Raw genomic sequence first — 23,346 nt, forward strand, 5'->3', positions numbered from 1 at the left:
AATGGAACGGACGAGGAGTACCTGAAGGGGGATCGATTCGTCCGAATAAATCTCCCGGAAGGCGTCGAAGTCGGAAAAATATTTTTTGTCGACGGAGCGTCAAAATCTGCTGGAAAGGTTAGTTTTTTTTTCTGCTATACATTTGACTCAAAACTCAATAAAAAACCGTCTTAACCAATTAGAGAAGTTCAATTTACTGTCGTCCAAAACCATCTGTAGAAATAGGCAGCAGGTCCTTTTCTGAATGCTTCTCAATGATCTGAGTCTTCATAAGCTATGAATACTTTTCAGAAACATTTCGAAAAAGAAGGTTCATTTTCAGCAGACATTCCGGACACCGGGAATGATGAAGAAATGAAATTGAAGAAGGATTAGCAAGGCACCAACCTTTTTAAAATATTTTTCTCCTGGATCTCCATTTTCGATCTTTCTTTTACATTCCTACCTCTCATGCATTCCGATTGTATTCTTTTTTGTTTTTCTCGTTGTTCTGTTCCTAATTTTTTCCAATTTATTGTTTCTTCATATGTAGATAAATTGCCCCCTCCTCTTTATTACTCATTTTCTACCTACCAGGTAAAGTAATCCTCCACCAAAATGCATCGCTCTGTCATAATAGCCCAGCTTCTGTCGGTCTAATTGTCACACTAATTAGTGTTTTATCTCGGGTAGGTCACGCGGTTCGACATAAGCGATGGTTTACGTAACTCGGGCAGATATCCGTATTCGAGCAAAATAAGCGGATTAAACAACAGGTGCATTATCCGCGTGGGTAGGTTAAGGACGGTGCTCGTTTGAATTTATAATGATGGTTTGAGAGATAGTATCTGGTATAGTAGAAGAAGAGTGCACTGGAAACGATTAGAGAGTGGCCATGCAAATAGAAAATGAGCTATGGAAAGCGATTTTTTCAAAAATGTTTTCAATTTTTGATGATTTTTCAGAATTTCCACTAATTCTGAATCAGAGTTGGAAATTTGGCGAAGGATCTCGGGGAGTTACAGTTCGAGACATATATCACTAGAACGGAAATTTTGCGCTGATTTCAAATCTGTGTTCTGTTTTTGCCAAAGTATCGCGTTTTTGTGGCTTCTCAGTGCAGAAATGAGCATTTTCAAGACTCACAAAATTAACGTTCTTCTTTTTTTTTTCAAAATTTCTTGTGTTGTGCATTTATTTCTAGTCATGTAGATTGTATTGTTTATGTTAGGACTTTTGAAAATTTTCAGAAAACTTTTTGTAGATTTTTCTGAATATAAATTCTGAAATCAAATGACCATTTTTGCACTGAGAAGCTACGAAAACGCAAATAACTTTTTTCACAAGATCGTTCTGCAAAAACTGAATACAGATTTGAAATCAGCGCGAAAGTTCGGTTCTAGATCTCGACCTGTAATTCCAACTCGGCTCGGGATCCTTCCCTAGTGAGTACCTTTTATTTGATTTATTCCTCTTCTATTATCGAAATAAAAAAGTTCCGACATTTTTTCTCACGCGTTAATTGAGCAAATAAAAATTTTGTACTAAGTCCGCAATCACGCGTGAGAAAAAAATGTCGGAACTTTTTTGTTGCGACAATATTCCTATCTAATTAATCATACTAACACCCATCATCTCTCATCTGTCATCCTTCGCACCTTCACTCAATATTTGTTCCCCCCCTCGACCGGTAAAAAACAAAGATTAGTGTAACGACACATGTCCCCTCTTCCCTTCCCTCTCCATGACCGTTGAATCTATGACGGTCTCCTCTGGCGAACCCTTCGTGTGTCTTGGCGGTGCGCACACACTGACACGTCGTTCGTCATTTTCTGTTTCGTTGTCTTCTTTTTGTGTGTGTGTGACCGAAGTAAGTGTCCAACGACAGGGTCGCATACTAGATTCAATAGGACCTGATATCAGTTTTTATTTGCTCAATTAACATTTGTGAAAACTTGATTAGGGATTTATATAGATACTTCTAGTTTAAGTTCTGATTTTTATATCAAAATTAAATTTTTTAGTTAAATACGTCGAATATATTTTCAAGCGACTTTTTCTAAAATTTGCTAAAAATAACTGTATTTCGTGACTTTTGAATAATTTTTGATCGAAAAATGGAATTATTGAGTGGAAAATGACTGGAAATTGTGATTTTTGGAAATTTTTGAGCAATCCTCAGTCATTTAGCACTCAAAAATTTAACTTTAGAAGTAAATTTACTGAATATCGAGCGATTTAACAGTTTTTTTTTTCATAAGGAAATGACTGTAATTTGTGATTTTTGGGCGAAAAAATGATATCACAGAGTTTTTGACTGAAAATAACTGTAGTTTGTGATTTTTTGGTGATTTCGGTGCCGATATTTGAATATTTTTGCTCAAACAATTAAATACATCTGTACATTCTCAAACCTCTGTTCATCAACTTTTTCTATCGCCTTATTTACGCTTATACATTTTCAGTTCAACTCCAATTACTGTTCTCGTCATTTCCGTGATCTCCAACGTCCAAAGTTTTCCAGCTTTCAAAGGTATGCATTTATTTTGCCAGAATATATCTTTTCGCCTTTGCCAAGAGACATTGAGAACAGGTCTCGCAACGAAAACGGCCATTGGTGTCGATTTACGTAGAGATTTATGGCGTAAATCGACACAAGGTGCGGCTCTTTCACTGGAAATCTAAAGGGGCTATTCATGTCCGGGGAAAACCGTTTTTCTCTCGATTCATTTGCCGAAAAAAACAGTTTTTTTTACCTTTTTTGCCGTTTTTTCTGGTAAATGAATCAAGGGAAAAAACGTTATCCAATCTCCAATAGTTTTGCCTAATGACTGGTCACAATGAGAATTGTTTTGTTGAGGGAATCATATTTCATAAACACTCCCGCCCTCTGAGTTCTTTTTTTTTCAAAATTTATGAGGTTGAGTTATAACGCGGTTGCTAGCTATCACTTTTCGTAATCGGTAGTTTCAAATTTTCTTTTCACGCAAATAACACTTATTTTTCTTTCCAGTTCACACAACCACCGATTCCTAATTGAAAGAATGTCTTTCGTCTTCAATGTGATTTCCAAATCTCAAAATGAAGAGAATGTTGAACCGATGGACCCATTCAAGGAGTCAACAATGGATGCTTCTCCAATAAAAAAAACAGATTCGAGTCTTCAGGTAAGCTTAGAAATTTGAGCAGGACTTATCTAATTTGTGGGTGTGTATTTCAGGTAAACCAGCAAGATTCATCGAAAATAATAGAGTCACCAAAACCTGCTGAGGACGGCTTTGTGGTAAGTTTTAGAACCGAACATTTCCATTTCAATCACTAGAAATGAAAACTGACAAAAGAAAAAGGATCTGGTCATTTGATTACGTACATCAAAGAGAAAACCTTTTTATTACTCTATTAAATGTTCTAACGAATCAGTAGAATATATTTCAGAACCTTCCATCACCTTCAGCTAAGATGACTCCAATTTGGACTGGAGGCATTCGAGGAAGTGAGCGAGTGGCCACAAAAAAGAGCCAACTCGAAGAAGTGAAGAGGACACTTCAAGAAAAAGAAAAACCTCAGATGAAGCCTTCAGCTTCAGTAGTGGTGAGTTTGAATCGCTTGACTAAAATTAGAGCTTTAATCAGAACTAGACGTAAAAAAGTTGATGATAGCCTAATTCAAAAGTTGCCTTTTTCAAAAAATTGACGGGGTTCTAAAAGGGAAGTGTGTAATTTAGGCTCCGCGAATATTCGCAGCTGCGACGTTTTGCAACTTCGGCATTTCAAAACTAAAACGTTTCGCAACCATAAAACTAGCAATAGTGTAACCTAGTTTGGTCAAAAATGGATCAGAAAAAAAATAACTTTTTCTTCTATCAGGCTTTTTGGTACACTCAACGTTCTCAACTGACCCAAATATGCAAATGCGGTGTGGTTGCGGAACGTAGTTTAGAAATGTCAAGGAACCGCAATTTTTTTGAGGTCGCCTGCCAAACTTAGGGTTCGGTCTCAATAGAAAACGAATTCTTTCCATTGCCAGTAAAATAAATTTCAGTGTAAACCACCGACTCCTGCACCAAGTCCCCCGACTTCTGCGTCGAAGTCTCCTGCACCAAAGTCTCCAAAACTACATCCCGTGTGGACAGGAGGAGTGCGAGGAAGCACTCGTGTTGCTGAAAAAATGAGTGTGCTCGAATTGGAGGTGGAGAAACAGAGAGCAGAGGAAAAGGTTTGTTCATATTCTGTTGTTGGTGATAATTCGCTGAACTTATATTATTTCAGATAAAGGCACTTAAGAAGCTCCCCAAGATTTGCCAAAAATGTGCGGAGGCGAAGAGAAATAAGAGGAAGGTGAGTTGGGAAAAACGAGTCTGTAGGGAGCATTCAAAACTTTCGTAATTCCGTTTTTCAGCTATCTACCTCCACTCCCTCGGACCCCATGGAGCGAGTCTGGAATAAGCCAATTCCAGATTTTTCGGATTCCAAGCGATGGGTAAAGATCAAACTCCCCGAAGGTGTGGAAGTAGGAAAGTTATATTTTTCTTAAATTAAATTTTTATAGTTAATATTTTTTATCATCCCAATTTAAGGGTACACCACTATTTGTAAATTTAAGATGTAAATTCAAGATTTTTTAATTTGAATCGATTCAGAAAGATAGAAAAAAGAGAAATTTTTCCTAAAGCCATGCCCGAAACCCCATTTTTAGAATTTTTCTGGAAACCTTTTTGAAAATATTCTTTCACGCCCACGAATAGAAGAATTTCATTTGAAATGTACTGAAAAGTCTGCACAAAGCGATTTTTGGGACTTGGTCTCATAAATCCTTTCAGACTGATTTGCAGACCTAGCTCGAAGATAATTTTCTCTTTTCCCCGAATTTCTGAATCGATTCATGTCAAGAATCTTAAATTTTGAAACATTTCTTTTCTCTCTTTCTTGATCCCCCTCCACTATCTCTAGATTTCAAATTGTACAATTCTGTTTTCAAATTCCTTTCTTATAGTCCCTATTTCCTCCGATCTCTGTGTTTTGTTATCTGTTTTCCATAAATAAACAATTTTCGGTTTTTCAACAAACGTTCTGTCACTTTTTATTTGTGTTGTCATTCAAGAAAATAAAGACAAAAGAATGAGAATCTTTCTCTATTTAATTTGACAGGAGGTGAGATCTTCTTCGTTGGGAAGAATACCTTGTCAAGAGGCAACCAGTGCTTTATAACCCCTCACTGTCTACGATTAGTAGTGAGTTTATTTAGAAGAATATTATTCTTAGATGTCGTCTTCTGAATCTTTTGATTCTCCAATATCATGGAAGAAAAAGGTTGAGGATTTGAAGGTTTCATTGGAAGCAGTAATGAATTCCAATCCAAATAGTCCAGAAGAGCTGGAGCGGAACAGAGAAATCTTAGAGAAAGGGCAAGCAGTAATGTAAGTTGGCAGCTGATCTCAGAAGACATAACATTCCTTTTTTCAGGCTGGAACTCTTAGTCAACCAAGCTTCTTCTCCTCCAGAATCAAAAGAAGTTCTAGTCTCCATGTTTCCATTCGTCAAGTTTGAGAAACAAATTTTTCCAGCCACTAGTCCAGAAGTTGAAGCGGAGTGAGTTCGTGATGAAATCAGAAGAGATTTCAAGCAATTCCTATTTCAGCCGCGCATCGAGTGTGTCCCCAATGAGGGAGGATAGATCATCATCTTCTTCTTCTACAACTAGCTCCGGATCGCTGAGCTGGCCACAGGGAAACCAAATGGTAGCTCAGATGTTCCGGAATGAGCAAGAAGCAACGTTTTATGCCTCAAGTGCTCCAACCTTCTACCAGGCGCACCGAAGTCTTCAGCACCCAGATTTTTCCAATAATTACCAGTGGAATCATTTCTATGCCAGTCTCAAGTAAGTATCACATAAAAACTCAAAAAGAGTTTCCTAAATCTTTTTTTCAGCCCATGCCATCCACAATATCCAACGTATTATACCATGCAAGTTCCTTCCCAACCCAAGAATCTCAACAACACATCAAGGTTTTTGAAGAACGAATACCATTCGTCTCACACCGAGCAACACTTGATTAAGCAACAACGTCTTCAAAAGTGGAAAGTAATTTTCAAGAAAAATCCATTTCCTTCTAAAGAAGAGCTGAAGCACTTGGCTGAAGAAGCTGGAATGAAAAAAAACTAGTTCGGGATTGGTTCAGTTCGAACAGGAAAAGACTAAATATCAGTAAAGAGTAATTGAAATTTCATTTGCGAATCAGTTGTCAGTAATTTCACCATGGTCCATTATTCTATGTCCCTAATGTTCAGTTAATTTTTGAGTTCCACATATTGTTTGGTCACCTCGAATCACTCCTTCATTCAACATACCCTATCCAAATGGATCATAAATCATACTGAAAAATTCTCTCACCTACAGATCAAGAGGACAAAAGGATGAAAGAACCCATGTTTATTCAGTAAATGCACCAGTGGGATATGTAGTTTGAGAAGATTTTTGACGTCATAGTCTTACATTATCATCTGTTTTCAACACAAACAAAAAAACTGAGTTTCGCCAAAATTATAGTTACTTCGTCATGTTCTATCATCAAGAACTTTATTAAAGACAAAACATACAAAAAAGAAACAAATGCGAAAAAATAGGATTAGATAAAAGTTAAAAGGAAAATAAAAAAGAGAAAAACAGAGTTTTATGTTGAAAGATTAGGCAACTTTCTGATAAAAAGTACGTTGGTGTCGAAAAAGGATATGGTGGTGTAACAGAGAAGGGAGAGTGAGAGACACAGAGAAGCGAGGGTGTATGACTTCTCTGAGTCTATCTTTATCACTTCTTGTCTTTGAAGGCATTTATCTCAGAAACTGGAATAGGTTGAAAAAATTGCACAACTAACAAAATGTGTAAAACTTTCTTGTTTTCATTTTTGTAGTTGACCATTTTTTGATACTATTTATGGTTTAGGAGATATGATTCTTCAAAGACAAGATACTCGAGGTTCGCGAGGGATACGCAGAGAAGAATATGGTACAGAGAGTACGGAAAAAGTATTTGGAGAAAAAAACGGCATTGTGTTGATGGAAATCGAAACTTTTAAATATGAACTGACAAAAATGTTACTCTTCATCCACCGAACTTGCTTACTTCGCAGCTTTGACTCGTTTTGCCGCTCCTCCTTCGCTTAGCGGCGGACGACCTCTTTTTTTCAAAGGAGCAGCCATATTCTTCTGTTCTTTGACGAATGCAATGAACTAAAAATGAGAAGTTAGGGATCAATGTGTTGTTGTCAGTTAACTTACTTCATCAGAATTGTTCCGGACATTCATAACTTTTTCGCATAGAGCAATGAGCTCTCTTGCCACCTGCTCTTTTTGCTGAAAATAATGAAATTTGATGAGTTTTTGGCTTTTTTTGGTAAAGACTCACCGTAAATTCCAATGAATACATCTCATCTCTTTTCTCCGCCAACATCTTCTTTATATATCTGCAGCTTTCTATAGTTTCACTGCAAGTCTTCAAGCTGTCAGTGATGGAGACCAATTGCTTTTTTGATTCCAATAACTTTTTGAAAATTCCATCGATATTCTTCTTATCGTTTTCGATTTCTATTGCGAGATCGTTGACTTTCTCAAGAGCCAATAACGAAGCATTCAGATGATCCCTCATTTTATCTCTGGATTCCTGCGTATCGAACATTCCTTCGCTCTTTTCTGTTCCATAAGCTTGCAACCCTGTCTCTTTGAGCGCTTGCAAGTTTTCTTGTTTTCTCTCTAATTCCTGTTCCCGTTGGCTTTTTTCGAATTCCAAAGAGCTTACGATGTTGGTAAGCACCATTCTATCGTATATTATTTTATCTTCAAGGAAGTCAAATTTATCCGTCAGAAGAGTATACGAGTGGGATACTTTTGCATGTTCTTCTCTTGCTTGACAGACTACTCCTGAAAACACATCTGTTATCGTGAGTGCAATCATTAGCATAAAACAATAAGAAGGAAACGCCAGCTGACTAGGAATTGAGTGGGAGACAAGAGAGAATGGCTCTAAGGAAGATCCCACAATATAAAATTTAAAATTAACGTACCAGAGAATCGAGAATTGGGAAGTGGTGCTCTGCCGACAAAGGGAGAGGCTGGTGGAGAGGAGGTAGGCTCTGTAAAGTTTTGTATAAATTGTAATTATCTTCATAAAAGTTAATCAGCCGTGAAAAGCCTTTGAGATTTACGAATTTTTATTTCTAATAATCTGACGTTCACCCAATATTGTGGCACTATGCTAAAAAGATCTCAACATGATTCTCAACATTTTCCCACTATCAGAATTTCAATCAGTGATGAAATGTTACTGCATGTATGTACGACCGATTATGGAGTATGGATTCGGGGTTTTTCCCTCTATTCGAAAGCTACAAATTTGAAAGTTAAAATCCCTCAAAAAGTAATTTGTACATAAGTACTGTAGAAAATAGATCATAAGCTAAACTTTCCAATTTTAACATCTTGTTCAAAACTCGATGTATTTGTCCTTTCAGATCCATTTGATAGAGCAGGAGACTCTCCATCATTTCCAGAACGTTTGACTCCAGCAAAGTCCTGGTTTTGATTGAAGACTGATGGAGCGTTCTTGTTCATGTTGACTTTTGTACGTTGTCTGGAAAAGCGGATTTGAATTGTTAATGAGAAAGAGAAGAGAAGAGGGTTCACGAAAACAAAAATATGTACAGTACCCCTCAAAAGTATATTAACTTTTGCCTTTTTCAGTTGAAAATGCTTAACTTTGAAAGTGTGTCATAGTAAAACTAACTGTCTCACAGAATAAATTTTTATGGCATCATAAAGACCAAGAGTAGAACTCCATTTTTGTAGTTGACAACTTTTTTGTACAGACACTTCCTAGCAAGTTACGTATCGACAAAGTCATTTCTCCCTCAAATCGACGTTTTTTATTTCAAATTAGTGCGATTTTTGAGCTGTCCGTGTAAAATTACTATAACTCTCTAGGGTGTGTCTTTGTATTAATTTTATTGACTAAAATGTGTATTCATTTCACATTTATTTGTCATTTGTGACTAAATTTGTGTGTTTTCCTTGAAAATAAAGAGGAAACAAACGGTTGTGGAAAAAATAAACTATATTTTCCTAAGATGTCCGAAAAACCACAAAAATATACTATTTTTCCACAGAAATAGATTTGCCGGCATGCTTTCGGGCTTCTTGGGTAGTTAGAGAAAAATTAACGGGAAATTACATATAAAAATATATAGGAATAATTATAACTACTCATTACATAAGAAAGCTAAGGAAAAATAGAACATATAAAGAAGAAAGGTGGAAAATTAAATTAAAAGTATTTGAACTGCCGGCAGGCAAGCAAGTGCGCTCCGCGTGATGAGACGAGATGCAGACACGGACAGACAGACGAGACAGACGGTCGGCCGATGGCGGAACAGAAGTTAGCTGGCGAGGTCTCCAAGAATGACAAGATGGGAAATCTGTAAAAAAAGGATTAGGGAGACGGAGATTTCCTCCTTTCTCTAGTTGTGACTGTTTGAGCTTATATATTATTATTTATACTTCATTATCTGGCTTGTGGGTTTACAGAAACCACAACGTGAAATAGGATGTATATTTCTAGGGTGACGACTCTATTAGAGACTAATATTTTCCGCAGGTGTCAGAGTATATCTGGTCTGCTGCCAGAGTCAATCCCCTCTTTCTTTTCTTCCAAACTCGCTACTCAGGGAATTTTCGGCAAGGGTTGGGCATCGGGTGGGCATCAGGTAGGCGAATTGCCTACAGTATCGGCGATGAGCCTTCATTTAGGGCGAATCGCCGGTGTTTTGGGCGAAGTGCCCAGTGGGCGAGGGTTGGGCGACGGTTAGGTCGAAGAATTGAGAAAGGAGGAGTGGTGGGGCAGGGCGAAGTGCCCATTTGTAGGGCGATTCGCCCAGTTTATGAACGCGCGCTCTATCGTACTGGAAAAATCATTTCAATTTTTCGTTTCTTTCATTACTATTCTGCATTAATTCTTTGTTTCAAACACACTATTCTTTTATGAATATGAGAAAAGGGCACCGTGCGACCAATGAAGAAAGGTTTGTAAGTGACAAATTACACAAATTAATTCTAAAAACATGTTTAAAACTTCGGAAAATTGTTAGTCGGAAAGGATAGGGGGTCATTTTTTTGTTGCTAACAACAACCGCGTTAGTTGCTCAATCTGCAACTCATGCCCCGAGGATGGATTTCTAATTGAGGTTAGTGTACTTTGATAGAGTAAAAACGCTCGCGAAATTTATGAAAATATATTTTTCAAAATGTCCACTCTGCTAAATCGTTTCTTTCTGCAAGTGATGCGCCGGTTGATGGGAAAAAAGATTTCAAAGAGGACCAAATGTTATATGGTTCTAACTCTTTATGCTTTCATAATTCATATTACAGATTTCTCCCCAATGAATACGGATCATCATGAAACCATACTCCCACACCAATTCGTGAATCGATGGTTTTCTCTCAATCACCAACTCCTTCCACAGCCAACAACAAAAAGAAGTGCCAGAGACTTGATAAATTTTTTCTTTTTAATTGAATTAATAAATATTGATGAAAACAATAACTGCCTTCTGTTTTTACAAGCAAAATATATGAGAATCGGCAAGGAAAGCGAGCGCTAAAAACATCACACGTTGGGCGATTCGCCCTTGATTTGGGCGGTAGTGCCCAACCCGGGTGGGCACGGCCGCCCAATTGGTGGGCAAATCGCCCAACCGGTGGGCGATTCGCTCAAAATTCCCTGAGTAGTGAAAATTGCGTCACCGTTTCCCACATAAACAGGTGGCAGAATAAGAGAGACTCTAGTCTACCAATGTCTTGTTAAAGGATATGAAGGCACAATCCATTTCTGCGACAAGGATACTTGTAGAGGAAGTTGTTCGAGAATGTTGTATGGAAGTTGTATGAGAATAAAACTGTTAGAACACGGAATTCATGAAATTTCAAAAAGGTAGTTTTGGCTGCTGTCATAATTCCCCCATCTGGCGTGGAAATATGTAATACTCCATCATTATTTCCACAACTGGTATAGTCTAACTCGTAGACTTTCTTACGTCATACAAGGTGAACTTATATTGTTACCATCAAAGGTTACACCCTCTAAATGACACGTGCGACATGCCCACATCTGGATGATCTTTGATACGTGTCACTGTGGATGTAAGCTACATATATATTGATTTGCTATATCAATTAGTATCGGAACCGATCGACTATCAGACGTTACTCGCCCACCGGAAGTTCCATCAAGACGATTTGCTCCTAACAATTACTATAATGACACCGGATTCCAGAACTCTCTAACCAAGATGCTCGATCTTTGGGAGTACAATAATAAACCGTTTGTATTAAATGTTGTCTTGTTAGCTAAGTTTCTGTCTCTCTCTCTCACTTCTTGAGGTGGTTCAGGCTCACCAACCATATAAACCTTCTCAACACCATCGTAAAAGAAACCCTTGGGGGATTTCTTCTTCCCCAGATGTCACTAAGTGTGAAACTGTAATACTTATCTGCCTCCCTCAAACCATCAAACACCTTAAGTAATCTCTCAGCGGGGTGCCTAGAATAAACTACATCTACCGTCATCCGACAATAGGAATTCCGTTTGTTTGTGCTCATCTGTATTAAGGCCCTCCTCTGTCATCTCCCCCGGGACAGTAGCTCCGCCCTATAGTGCCCTATAGGATATCTCTCTAGCGAATGATATTTCTCAGTCAGTAATTCTGCCTAAAACTATATTCAAAATGTCTATTAATTCTATTTTTCAATTCCCGGAAATCTCCAAAGAGCTTCTTCAAATCTGGAGAGAATCGCTTCTGAAATTGCTCTCCACGCCTTCTGAAGACTCAAAGAAAATGGAGACACTCCGTGCAACTGGAAAATCATTAGTGTAAATTTTTGATATGAAAAATTTCAAATAATGTATTTGATTCCAGACTCACTTTTCTTGAGAAAGGAGACTCTTGGAAAATTGGAAGTGATCCGTGCTCTGCGGAAGTAGCAATTCCAAAGTCCCCGGTCCAGAAGGAAAACGTTGCACCGGCTCCAGAGGTATATTTGAGAAGAAATCGTAATTGAAAACAGAAACATTTTTATAGGCGTCTGTTACAAGAAAGTCAAAGAGGACACACAAACCGACACGGAAAATATTGGAAAACCGAAGCAAGTAAAATGGAATAAAAGAAAAACGTGAGTTGGTTGTTTTTCGAGGATTTATATGTAGATAGCTGGAAAACTGGGGTTGTGGAGATTCTGGGTTCGTTTTTCACACACTTATCCCGGGCCGGGCCGGGCTAGGCCTTGTCAGCGAAATTAAGGCAAAAATTTAAGAATTTTAAGACCTTTTTAAAGGGTTTTAAGGCTTTAGGTTTGAAAAGCCAATTGATCTTTCAATTGGTGTTAATTTCAATGTAAACTTTATGATAGTAGCTTTGACACCTGGTTCACAATTCAGAATCCACGAATTCAGCTTTCCATCGATATATAATTCCTCTGAAAACTACAATACATGCGTTCCTCTTTGTTATACTGTTTGATTTTGAATGTTGTTTTAAGTTGTACAGTACCGGTCAGAAGGCTGTGGACTTTGGCCGTTTTTTGTTGAAAATGTCTAATTTTGAGAAGGTGTCATGATAATTCTGATTGTCACACCTAGTAGGTTTTATTGAATCATACAGATCAAAAGTAGGGTTCTACTTTTATAGTTCACAACTTTCTTGTACTGGTACTTCCTAGTAAGTTACGTATCGACAAAGTTTTTACTCCCTCAAATCGATCCTTTTCCGTGCAAAATAGTGCAATTTTTGAGCTGCTGTCTTGAAATGGCCATAACTCTCTAGGGAGTGTCCGTACAAGAAAATCGTCAACTACAAAAATGGAGTTCTACTTTAAATCTGTATGATTCATTTTGAATCTAGTAAATGGGACAATGTGTACTATCATGACACATCCTCAAAGTTGGACAATTTCAACCGAAAACGGTCAAACACCATAATTTGACCGGTATTGTACATATAGTTCTTTTGAAAACTACAATCTATACGTTATTCTCTATTGTTTGATTCGAAATTTTGTTTTATTATGTACATGGTTTTGTTCCTTCACTGTTTTTATTGTTTATACTTGTTACTTGTTGCGTCCTCTCTTAACTCACTAGTCAGAACTGTAGTCTATAGAAAATCAAAATCTTCTTTCATCTCAGATCCCATTTTTGGTGATATTAGTGTCCTGGTTCCCATAGATTCTTATTGAAGGTAATTAAGGTTTGTGACGCATTGTGTGCAAACACCGTCACGATAAAATACACGCCTCGCCTCCGTAGAAACACCCAAGCTATCTGACCTTTCTTTAACATTTCATTTTATCATGTGTTCCGAATAAAACGTTTTTGAAACCTATGTATAGAAATCAATCTTTATTCAAGTCATATTTAAATCACAATTTCTTATACAAGGTATTTGGAGACAATACAAACACGTTTTTCTTATTCAAAAAAGTCTTCTTGGGGTGTTTAGTCTTCTCCTCTTCTTTTTTGAAAATTTGGTCTTTATCACTGATATAGAGAAGATTATCGTTGATGATAGCTCGTATATCAAAAAGGAAGACGAACAGGTAGATGCTGAAGTAACTATGAGCCATCCAAACTGCCTGGAATAAATAGCTTTGTAGATCATTTGAAGAAAAACGAAACTTACTGCACTGCTTGACAAGATGCCTGCTGGAACAGCCGAAAGCATAATCAAAACTGGAGTAACAAAATCCACAAATCTGCTGCTTGCACACGCATATTTTTGATTGACTTGGAAAATGAACAACCAGGATGATACCATTGATAAGAGGTGATGGAATGCAGTGATGACAATTCCCACCTAAAAAAGGTAAATATGTCTAACCGTGTTTCTAGTAATATTCATTACCTCCAAATCCCAATTGATCCACCATAATAAGAATTGAGCAACTAAAGTGTAGAAAACAATTCCAGAATATCCGAATACTTTGTTCCACATTTCATATTTCTCCATTCTTCCATCCCCATAGATTTCAAAAAACTCAGAATCTCGGAATATCAGAAACAACAGTTTCATGGAAATTAACAATAAAATCAATACAATTTTGACTAATAAAAAGGCCAAAAACATGTTCAAATTCGACTCTGTTTGAAACCATTTGTAAATCATATCATGAACTAAAATGACCAAGAAAATCAGTCCTGTGGTATGTAAAGCATAAAATACGTGAGGCGAAGAATGAGTGATTGGTTGAAACATGTTGGGTAAATGAGATTGAAGAAGAAAATCTGAGTATGTAGGAAATCGATAGAAGGTGTGGAGGAGACTAGACCATATGTCTTCTTCCCAGTGAATTAGGTCGTCGTTGGCAAATATGGAGATGTACGACATAACCGAATTTCGCCGACAGGCCATTCTGATAAATCGAAATAATTTTCAAAAAAAAAGTGAATCATGCAAAAAAGAAACACTCGGAAGGAATCGAACAAACACAAAAACTTCTCACGATCAACAGCTCAAAATTTTTTACATCTAAAAGCGGTAATGAGCAAGGTAAAAAAAAAGATATTTTTTTCTATGATAGAAGATACCGAACTCTGAGGTCTAGTTTAGGAACTTTACAGATTTCGTAAGCAGAAAAAATTGATTTCAAAAAACCCTCTTTCGTTCCTTGTTCGTGTCATCTTTATGTTTTTTCGTAAAAGAAAAGTCAGATTTCAACAGGGTTTTATAAAAAACGACACAAAATAAATAAACATAAATTTTCAGAATGGGTTCTTGCCAAGACGATCATTCAGGCAACGAGCAGGAGTGTGTCGGTCGACGCGTGATAGCTGACTCCTCTCATCCCCTGGGTGCTCTCTTCCTGGTCTCCTTCGTCTTGCTGCTCCAGATCTGCTTCGTCATCAATAACCACGTTCCTCATCGCATCGAGATAACGCTTTGTTTCGTGCTCCTGAAATTTGTATTCATATTAAATTAATTAATTGAGCTGAACTTATAAAATAAAACTGAAATTCTTTTTTTCTGAGCGTAGACTCCTGGATGTGCAACCAGCTTGTCTTGGCGATCCAATTCTGTAGGTGACAGTATAGTGAACCGTATGCACATCACTTTGGAATAACTCTCCTGAAAATTGATAAAAATTGAAACTGGAAAGCGAAATTCAGTTTTACCGTAAACGAATGCGTAGGAGAAGTTCACCAACCAATAGTGCAGAAGAGGACTTTCAGCTTGTGGGAAGAGGAAGGAGATGGCATAGCAGATGGACGCCGAGAGCAGGGAGAATGGAACCTTCCGGATGCACGATAGGCCATTGTTGACGAACTTCAGATTCTGAAAATGGAATAATCAGGAAACATGAGATTAGAAAAAGAAAATTCAGAATCCAGAAGTTTCAGAAAATGAAATAGATTTTTGAAACGAGATACTCACTGTCCAAAGTTCCATCATTGCTCCGGCCAGAAGACAAGGAAGCATCGCAATTCCCAGCGACTTGTACAAAATGCCAAGTCGTGTCCATGCGTCCTTCTCGGTCTCATCGTTCACTTCGAAGGAAATCCCCGCGAAGCTCGCAAGAAGCAGCAAGCCAAAGCATATCCATGGTTTCTGAGGCACCGAGTTTGAGGCAAGTGGGTTGTAACGAGGCATGCTGGATAAAAAAACGTAATTTAGGAAACAAGAGAAAAATATGTTATGAATAAAATGAAATTAAAAATGAAATTAGTAGAATATATCACTGTTTTACCGCTTCTTCTTTTTCTCATTGGCATTTTTGAAGCAAAAAGTGCAAAAGAAATTGTTGATCTTCTCTCATAAAACAACAATTTTGAGATAATTGCAGGTCTAAAGCTTTATTTCTTTAGCTTTTAGTGTAAAACTCTAGGCCGGAAGTAATGGCAATTTTTCATTTTGGATTTCGTAAGTATCTATCAGTGTTTTTATTTCTCAATAATATCAAACTATTGATAGCTTGAAACTCGCTCCTGTGGTTCTTACACATATCTGATGGGCGGGTTTAAAATTTGGCTCATCATTAAACCTCGAAAAATTGATTTCTTGTTATTTTCCCGGAAACTAAAAAGCCAAATTTGAAACCCGTCCATTAGATATGTGTAAGAACCTCTGGAGCAAGTTTTAAGCTATCATTCGTTTGATACTGTTGAGAAATGAAAAACAAAACACTAATAGACATACTTGTCAACCGGGCCGAAACCGACCGACACGGGCCGACTCGTAACTCGCGTCAAAATGAATATTATTTTTCCCGGCACTTTTTCCCGGCTCACGGCACATTAACGAATATCCATCCGGCCCGTAGTAGGTCACGGGCATAGAACTCGTCGAGATCTGCATTTTGGTATATTTTTGAGCTCATAATATTCATTTTGACGCGAGTTACGAGCCGGCCCGTGTCGGCCCGTTTCGGCCCGGTTGACAAGTATGCTAATAGATTTTTTTTTTGAAACTCTCATAGTTTTTTTGCAAACAGAAATTAATGTTATATAGTTTTTGATCGAATAAAACTCTAATGGAAATATGTTTTTTTTTCTCTGCCAAAAAGTGTGAGTCATCGAAGCAACAAAATGCCAACATTCACTCTTGTCCTTCAGAACAGATTTCTCCTCTTTCCACACGTCCCTCTCTTTTCATTTTGAGTTTTCCCTTCTAGATTTCATTTACTCACTCTCACAATTTTGTAGTAATGACCTTTATCGAAGTGTCTCGTCTCTTTTTTCACAAGTTCCCACCACATCTGCTGCTCACTCGTGTCCTTCTTTTTTTGTGATCTCTAATTCCCTTTGAAAGGTCAACTGTCTAGCTCCGACAAACAATACTATCCGCGTCTTTCCCATCATTTTTACAATCGTTATTATACTCATAACCATTAGTTTGAGGGGCGTGGACAGCGACACATAACCGAGTTATTGTACTCGAGTGTGTAATTTTGCTCACTTTACTTTACTTTTCTATTAGAGAGAAATGCAGAACCGGGTTGAAACCGGAGATTTTGTTTCAAGAATTGTTGATTACTGTCAAATCCTCATTTCACCAGTTGACAACTTTTTCGTAGATGTTTTCTTACACAAGAAAAGTTTCCATTTCTCCCTACCAATCTTATTGGCTAACTCCCTTTCTATCACTCTACTATCCCGGAATATCAATTTTCAGTCAAGATGATCACACCAGCCACCACATCTCTTCTAGAATCTCAAAAAGCCTACAAGAATTTTATAGCTACCCAAAAAGCATCTCTTCTGAACTATCTTGCAATCAAACCAAGGAATCAAGAGGAGAAAGAACAATTGAAGATAGTACATGACGTTGGACAAGCCGTAGTGTAAGTTTGAGATCAGGTCCTCTTTCAACGTCAATTTTTATTTCAGACGATCTCTCCTCTACGGCGATGTGAATGTCGCTGATTTGGGGACAACTCCAAAACCACCAGTTCCAGCTCTCACCTGGAACATTCCACCTCCCAATATCTCAGTTGGCGAGATGCTCAAACGCCAGCTCCAAAACCAGTGAGTTTTCTGTCCCTCGTTCTAGAAACCAAACTAGATTCTATTCAGAGCATATCTTCAAAACCAGCCGTTGCTCTTCAATCTTCTCTCGAGTCCATCTGCTCCCATACCGCCATCGTCTTATACAGGTGGACAACAGCTGATGCCAGGAGGTACAAACCTCCCAGCAACAATTGAAGCACATATTCTTGCTCACCTCGCACAGTACTATGGCTTGTTCTCTGAGAATGGATAGTGAGTTTAGTTTCATTTTGATGGAGGGAAAAGGGGGTGGATGTCTGACCACATGGCATAAGAAAACTTAGTCCTTCCCGAAGTTAAAACTCAAAACTTATGTACCTCTTTCAGTCAGTTCCCGTCCTCCTTGTCAGCAATCGGAATTCCACAAGAAAACATGGCTGGCGTCATCCCAAAACTATAATGCTGGTGAATCTGGAAAGAGCGTCTTCATTTCATTTTTCCTTAATCTCAATTTTAAAAAAAATTTCTTCAATGTTTCCCTGATTGTGTTCATTATATTGTTACATCTTTTTTGTTTGTGGTATACTATTCTCAACGAAAAAGTCCCAAGGATTACTGTATTATTTGCCAAAATAGTTCAAAAACATTTCCCGAACCTCAAGCAAGTCTCTAATAATCTTCGCTCAGCGGGAAGTCCTAAATCCCCTCTGACCTTCGACGAGTTCAAAATATACAGTAGCCATTTCCCGCCAATAGAGCAAACATCATCCGTTTCTTCTCGCATCGACTCCTCGGTTACCGCACAGCATCTGGCGTCTTTCCTTTTTTCTCGGGAAGGAAGGGACTATCCAATGTACTATAGCCGCAACATCATAACCGAAAAACGACCCTGTCTCCTCACCAGTCCTAAAAATATCAAGATTTGAATACCCGCTCTATCCATACACCTCATACACTTTCTTCCACTTTTTCTCTCTCTGACTTTTCGTCATTTCGCTCACTCCGCTCCTCCGACATTGTCTAATTCTCCGGGAGCGCCTTCCTCTTTCCCGATTCCCGACAGTATTTTGATGTCTGCTACTCCGTCTCTCCGCCATTCTCTCCGTTTTCTCTCTATTTGATTTCGTTTTTGTAGCGGGTGGTTACGGTAACACCTGGTGAGAATTCACAGGATTTGGGCCTGAAAGGACTAAAATTGGCTTAAATCTAACATTACTTTCAGTTGTTTTTCGTTTTGAATGACTAGTAGATATAACAATGAGTCATCAACAGAATGCTTTTACAAAACAATTGATTTTTCCTGAATAGTGGAAAACAGTGATTAAGAAAATGTTGCATGACTTCATGTTTCAACTATTTTTTTTTGATTTTGCTGATTTTGTATGATGATCTCTCATCGGTCCCAAAGTTGTCCATTTCCTGGATATGATATACATATGTATATCCGATTACTCTCAATTTGTTTATATGAACACTGTCGATGTCTGTTGCTCATCGACACCTCTCTCTTCTCGATCTGTCGATGTCTTTGGCGGTGAGCCGATCATCTGCTAAAGGTCAACCCAAGCTCTTCCCGACTTTTTACGATCTCTCCACACCCCTTCTCAGGCGGTTTTGAGTGACGGGCGGCTCTTTTCTCACTTTCGATTTGTGCTGATACATTTCTGTTGAAATTGTGTCTTTTGAATTTGAGACACTTTCCGGTTATCACTTGAGTCCATGCTCCTGAGTTTTTACTTACCGTTTTATATTTTTTGCCTGGTTTCTGTTACTACCATTCCATTTTTTTTAAACATTTTTGGAAAGGTGAGGAAGGTCTAACTTGAGACTTGTCGCTTCTACTGTCCATTCTCGTATCCCCTACCGTAGTCTCCCCTATCTTACTATCTCCCTACCGTAGTTAAAGACCTTTTCCATTTTTTTGTTGATATTTTTGGCGATGAACCGTCCAAGCTCTATGGGAAAGCCTGAAGACTCAAGGGATAGACTCTGGATACATAAAACTTCTAAAAGAGTGCTACAACGATTGCTCCACCACAATCACACCATTCTATAACCCAGTCAATATCCCCATTACCAGAGGTGTCAGACAAGGTGACCCCATCTCACCAAACTTGTTTTCTGCTTGTCTCGAAACGGCCTTTAGTCGAATGTCATGGCCACATATAAAAGATGACAAAGATGACTATGATAACTCCCCTGGTATCAGAATTAACGGCAGAAACCTAACACATCTACGATTCGCCGACGATATCATTCTTATCTCGAAAACTCCACAAATAGCGGAAAAAATGCTACAAGAGCTGGTAAACAGTTGTGAAACAGTCGGTCTGGAAATAAACGCAAATAAAACAAAAGTGCTGAGGAACAAATTTGCGTCAAGTCACCAAATAAATATCAGAAAAAACAACACCATGACTGCAATTGAAGATGTTGAGGAATACGTATACTTGGGAAGACTGCTCAATACAAAAAGCGATCTAGAGCCAGAAATTCACAGAAGACGACGATCAGCATGGGCGGCATTCAACAACATCAAAAACACAACAGATGCCTTGACATGTCCGAAAATCCGAGCGCAACTTTTCGACTCCATTGTTCTCCCCGCACTGACACATGGATCAGAAACATGGACTTTCACTAAAGCTCTATCCGAAAGAGTAAGAATAACACATGCCGCACTGGAACGTAAACTCGTCGGAATTACCCTCACGGAACAACGAGAGAAAGACCTCCACCGAGAAGATATAAGGAAGATGTCCCAAGTGAAAGACCCTCTTGTCTTCATAACGAAACGAAAGTTAGGTTGGGCTGGCCACGTGATGAGAAGAAACGATAATCGGTGGACAACGTTACTTCAAGAATGGATACCCAGAAATGAGAAAAGACCAGTAGGAAGACCACCAATGCGATGGGCCGACTCCCTGAGGAAAGAAATCTCAGTGCGACAAGGAACTCAATTGATCGAACCTTGGAGCACAATCGCCAAAGATCGGAAAAAATGGATAGCTGTGATCCGCGCCCACACCAACTGAGCGAAGAACGGATCGACTAAGTAACTAAGTAACTAAGTAACTGGTTTCTGTTTCTACCATTCCATTTTTTTTAAACATTTTTGGAAAGGTGAGGAAGGTCTAACTTGAGACTTGTCGCTTCTACTGTCCATTCTCGTATCCCCTACCGTAGTCTCCCCTATCTTACTATCTCCCTACCGTAGTTAAAGACCTTTTCCATTTTTTTGTTGATATTTTTGGCGATGAACCGTCCAACCACTAAAAGGCTACCCCGCGCAGCTGCACCCATTTTTTACTAACTCTTTGAATTCAAAGCATACATATCTTAGACCCTCACAGGATCGTGATTCAGCGGTTTGGCCCTTCCTTCCACAGAAAAAGAAGATAGTGGCAGATGTTGCGCAATAAACAAAGCGTCTAGGCAAAGAGAGGAGAAATAGACAAGCAGAAATACATTTCCCTGTGCTTACTGTACTTGTTTCATCCTTCTCACTTTTTCTCACAACTTTCCTCTTTGTCCTCATTACCACTCCGTTCCCATGCATTACCTTTTTATTACTCTCATTCTTTCAACCTTATTGAATTTGCTCGGTTTCCCATTATACCATGTTCTTTCTCACGTTTTATTGGCGGGAAAACGGTGATTTGGGAGCTGAGGACGAAACATATAGTGAAAGAAACAACGAGTGGGGAACAAACATTTCGAAATGTTATATTTTTGTATAATAGACACAATTCTTGACAAGAAAACTTAAAGTCTTCGTAAATTGTTTGCGGTTGATTGGAAGATAGTAGCAATAAAAAAGAGGGAATGAGCGTGAGTCTAGAGATTCAAGGTCACTTTTTGTAAATGCTTGATATTTTGCTTTGTGAATAAGATACATGTGATATTCGTTTTTCTATTCTGTACCATCCATGACCTTCATTTCACATAATTCGTTCATTCCAGATAAATTCACTCTTCCTGCTAGAAACCATGAATGGAAGAGAGGACGACGACAATCAGTCCGACGTTTCGGACTACGAAATGTATGAAGACTGTAAGTTAAGAATTTTATTTTGTGAACTGACTGTCTTGGTTGTTGCTATACTTTACTTATTAGGGTTAATTAGGTAGAACTCGATATTTGGGGGGATGAATACTCCGGACAAACGAACAGACAAACAGACAGACAGACAGATAGATAGACCCAACTCGAAAACAAATTATTTACATTTTGCTCTTCAGACGCCCCTGTACCACCCCTTCAACCACTGCACACACCACCACCAGCTGTTCGTCGACTTGATTTTGGCTACCGTGTCATTTTCGGAGAAAATGAAGATGTTAGTTCAAAAAACACCCATGTCTTTACTATATTTCAAATTTTAGGATGTTCCATTCGTACCGCCACAAAGACACTTAATTGATGAAGGATTTGAGGAGGTGAGAAGCTGTGATACGTTCTGGCTATGAGATAATGTTTCAGCCGGAACCCCGAATTCCAGTGCCCACACATCGTCAGGAGTCGCCACCGGCGCACCAGGACCCGCCGGTAATAGAAACTGAAGGCTTTTTTGATAAAACTTTACGGATTTTCAGATGGAGGTGAGCGATGATGAAGGTCACTTCGGTGACCTGGAGCTCTACCCGACGTCTCGCCGTCTTCTTCATCGTTCTAATGATTATGTGAGTTTTTGGCACTTATTGGTTATGCTAGACGCCGTCAAGCCCCGAGATCAAATTTTTCGTTCAGCCCGAATGTCTGTCTGTCTGTCTGTCTGTCTGTCTGTCTGTCTGTCTGTCTGTCTGTCTGTCTGTCTGTCTGTCTGTCTGTCTGTCTGTCTGTCTGTCTGTCTGTCTGTCTGTCTGTCTGTCTGTCTGTCTGTCTGTCTGTCTGTCTGTCTGTCTGTCTGTCTGTCTGTCTGTCTGTCTGTCTGTCTGTCTGTCAATTCATGAGCTTCCTTTGTCTGACTGCACGTTGTCTAGCTGTTTATATTTTTGGTCTATCCGCATGTCCGCATCTCCTTTTGATCTGCCATTTTTGTCTAGTATTCACTTCAAAGCAAGTTTGAAAATGCAGTGTTTTCCAGGGAACCGAGGAAGACATCCAACGCCTCCTTCTGGAAACTGTGAGTTCACCTTCCTGTAATCGGAGTGCTACCGAGCAGAAATACCTGCTACGATTCTCGAATAATCAAAGTGTTTCCAGGCTCAAGAAGGTCAAGATCAAACTGATGGGCTCCAAAAGGACAAGGAAACGGCGCAGAGAATCAGTGAAAGTGATGCTGTAAGTCTTTTTCTGTCTATGTGTCAGTTAGTACACAGTGGTGGAAGGTGTAAGGCCCGTAACAAAATTTTTTCCGAGTCGCGGTTTATAGTGGAAGATACTACAAATAAACGTTAAATTTGAATTTGACCCTCAACCAAGTCTTTATTTTCAGCTGACCGATGAGGAGTATCGGGTGCTTCTCCATCAGTTGTCGATTGAGGAAGCGAAGAAGAGAAATCCTCTTCGTTATGGATTGCTCCCGTTGAGCAATCCCGAGGAGCCAGCTTCTCAGCTTCTCCCGGTCGCACCACGTCGCCCACGCACCGAGCCCTCGTCTGGCTTCTCCTTCAACCCGTCTCCCTCCGCTTCGAATCCCGAGGTATTCAGAACATGTATCAAAACATTTTTCTTAGTTATGAACTTTTTTCAGCCGCTGCCATCCACATCGGGGTACTCTGAGGAGGACGCCAGACGCGCCAGCGAGCGTTTCGAAGAGGAGATGTTTAAAGCTATTGAGGAGAGCAAAAATAGAAAGAGAAAAAGAGAGGAGGAATAAAAGTGAGCTAGGGAGATGGGATGGGAAT

The 23,346-nt window shown here is 38.9% G+C and overlaps 7 protein-coding genes across 7 annotated transcripts; 4 read left to right on the forward strand and 3 right to left on the reverse strand.

The window, feature by feature from the left end:
* Positions 1 to 3,023: 3,023 nt before the first annotated feature.
* On the forward strand, positions 3,024 to 6,141 carry GCK72_007098 (uncharacterized protein; the record flags this gene model as incomplete). The annotated part of the gene is made up of 10 exons (XM_053725978.1): positions 3,024 to 3,146; positions 3,200 to 3,262; positions 3,415 to 3,570; positions 4,021 to 4,194; positions 4,248 to 4,316; positions 4,378 to 4,488; positions 5,241 to 5,395; positions 5,442 to 5,567; positions 5,617 to 5,856; positions 5,907 to 6,141. 10 exons carry the CDS (start codon positions 3,024 to 3,026, stop codon positions 6,139 to 6,141), a joined length of 1,452 nt encoding a protein of 483 aa, XP_053590172.1.
* A 953-nt stretch (positions 6,142 to 7,094) lies between these two features.
* On the reverse strand, positions 7,095 to 7,926 carry GCK72_007099 (uncharacterized protein; the record flags this gene model as incomplete). The annotated part of the gene is made up of 3 exons (XM_003099834.2): positions 7,095 to 7,205; positions 7,254 to 7,328; positions 7,381 to 7,926. The coding sequence occupies 3 exons, from the start codon at positions 7,924 to 7,926 to the stop codon at positions 7,095 to 7,097; spliced, it is 732 nt and encodes a 243-aa protein (XP_003099882.2).
* A 3,820-nt stretch (positions 7,927 to 11,746) lies between these two features.
* On the forward strand, positions 11,747 to 12,080 carry GCK72_007100 (uncharacterized protein; the record flags this gene model as incomplete). Its single annotated transcript, XM_003099832.2, has 2 exons — positions 11,747 to 11,892; positions 11,939 to 12,080. The coding sequence occupies 2 exons, from the start codon at positions 11,747 to 11,749 to the stop codon at positions 12,078 to 12,080; spliced, it is 288 nt and encodes a 95-aa protein (XP_003099880.2).
* A 1,356-nt stretch (positions 12,081 to 13,436) lies between these two features.
* GCK72_007101 (uncharacterized protein) lies at positions 13,437 to 14,086 on the reverse strand (the record flags this gene model as incomplete). Its single annotated transcript, XM_053725979.1, has 3 exons — positions 13,437 to 13,649; positions 13,697 to 13,870; positions 13,919 to 14,086. The coding sequence occupies 3 exons, from the start codon at positions 14,084 to 14,086 to the stop codon at positions 13,437 to 13,439; spliced, it is 555 nt and encodes a 184-aa protein (XP_053590173.1).
* A 718-nt stretch (positions 14,087 to 14,804) lies between these two features.
* On the reverse strand, positions 14,805 to 15,661 carry GCK72_007102 (uncharacterized protein; the record flags this gene model as incomplete). Its single annotated transcript, XM_053725980.1, has 4 exons — positions 14,805 to 14,966; positions 15,111 to 15,139; positions 15,187 to 15,346; positions 15,446 to 15,661. The coding sequence occupies 4 exons, from the start codon at positions 15,659 to 15,661 to the stop codon at positions 14,805 to 14,807; spliced, it is 567 nt and encodes a 188-aa protein (XP_053590174.1).
* Positions 15,662 to 17,187: 1,526 nt separating this feature from the next.
* GCK72_007103 (uncharacterized protein) lies at positions 17,188 to 17,956 on the forward strand (the record flags this gene model as incomplete). Its single annotated transcript, XM_003099893.2, has 4 exons — positions 17,188 to 17,351; positions 17,398 to 17,535; positions 17,584 to 17,769; positions 17,884 to 17,956. 4 exons carry the CDS (start codon positions 17,188 to 17,190, stop codon positions 17,954 to 17,956), a joined length of 561 nt encoding a protein of 186 aa, XP_003099941.2.
* Positions 17,957 to 21,486: 3,530 nt separating this feature from the next.
* GCK72_007104 (uncharacterized protein) lies at positions 21,487 to 23,318 on the forward strand (the record flags this gene model as incomplete). The annotated part of the gene is made up of 8 exons (XM_053725981.1): positions 21,487 to 21,550; positions 21,739 to 21,836; positions 21,883 to 21,936; positions 21,980 to 22,045; positions 22,093 to 22,179; positions 22,703 to 22,780; positions 22,935 to 23,141; positions 23,193 to 23,318. 8 exons carry the CDS (start codon positions 21,487 to 21,489, stop codon positions 23,316 to 23,318), a joined length of 780 nt encoding a protein of 259 aa, XP_053590175.1.
* Positions 23,319 to 23,346: the final 28 nt, after the last annotated feature.

Source organism: Caenorhabditis remanei, chromosome II (genome assembly GCF_010183535.1).
Source record: "Caenorhabditis remanei strain PX506 chromosome II, whole genome shotgun sequence".
NCBI lineage: Eukaryota > Metazoa > Nematoda > Chromadorea > Rhabditida > Rhabditidae > Caenorhabditis > Caenorhabditis remanei.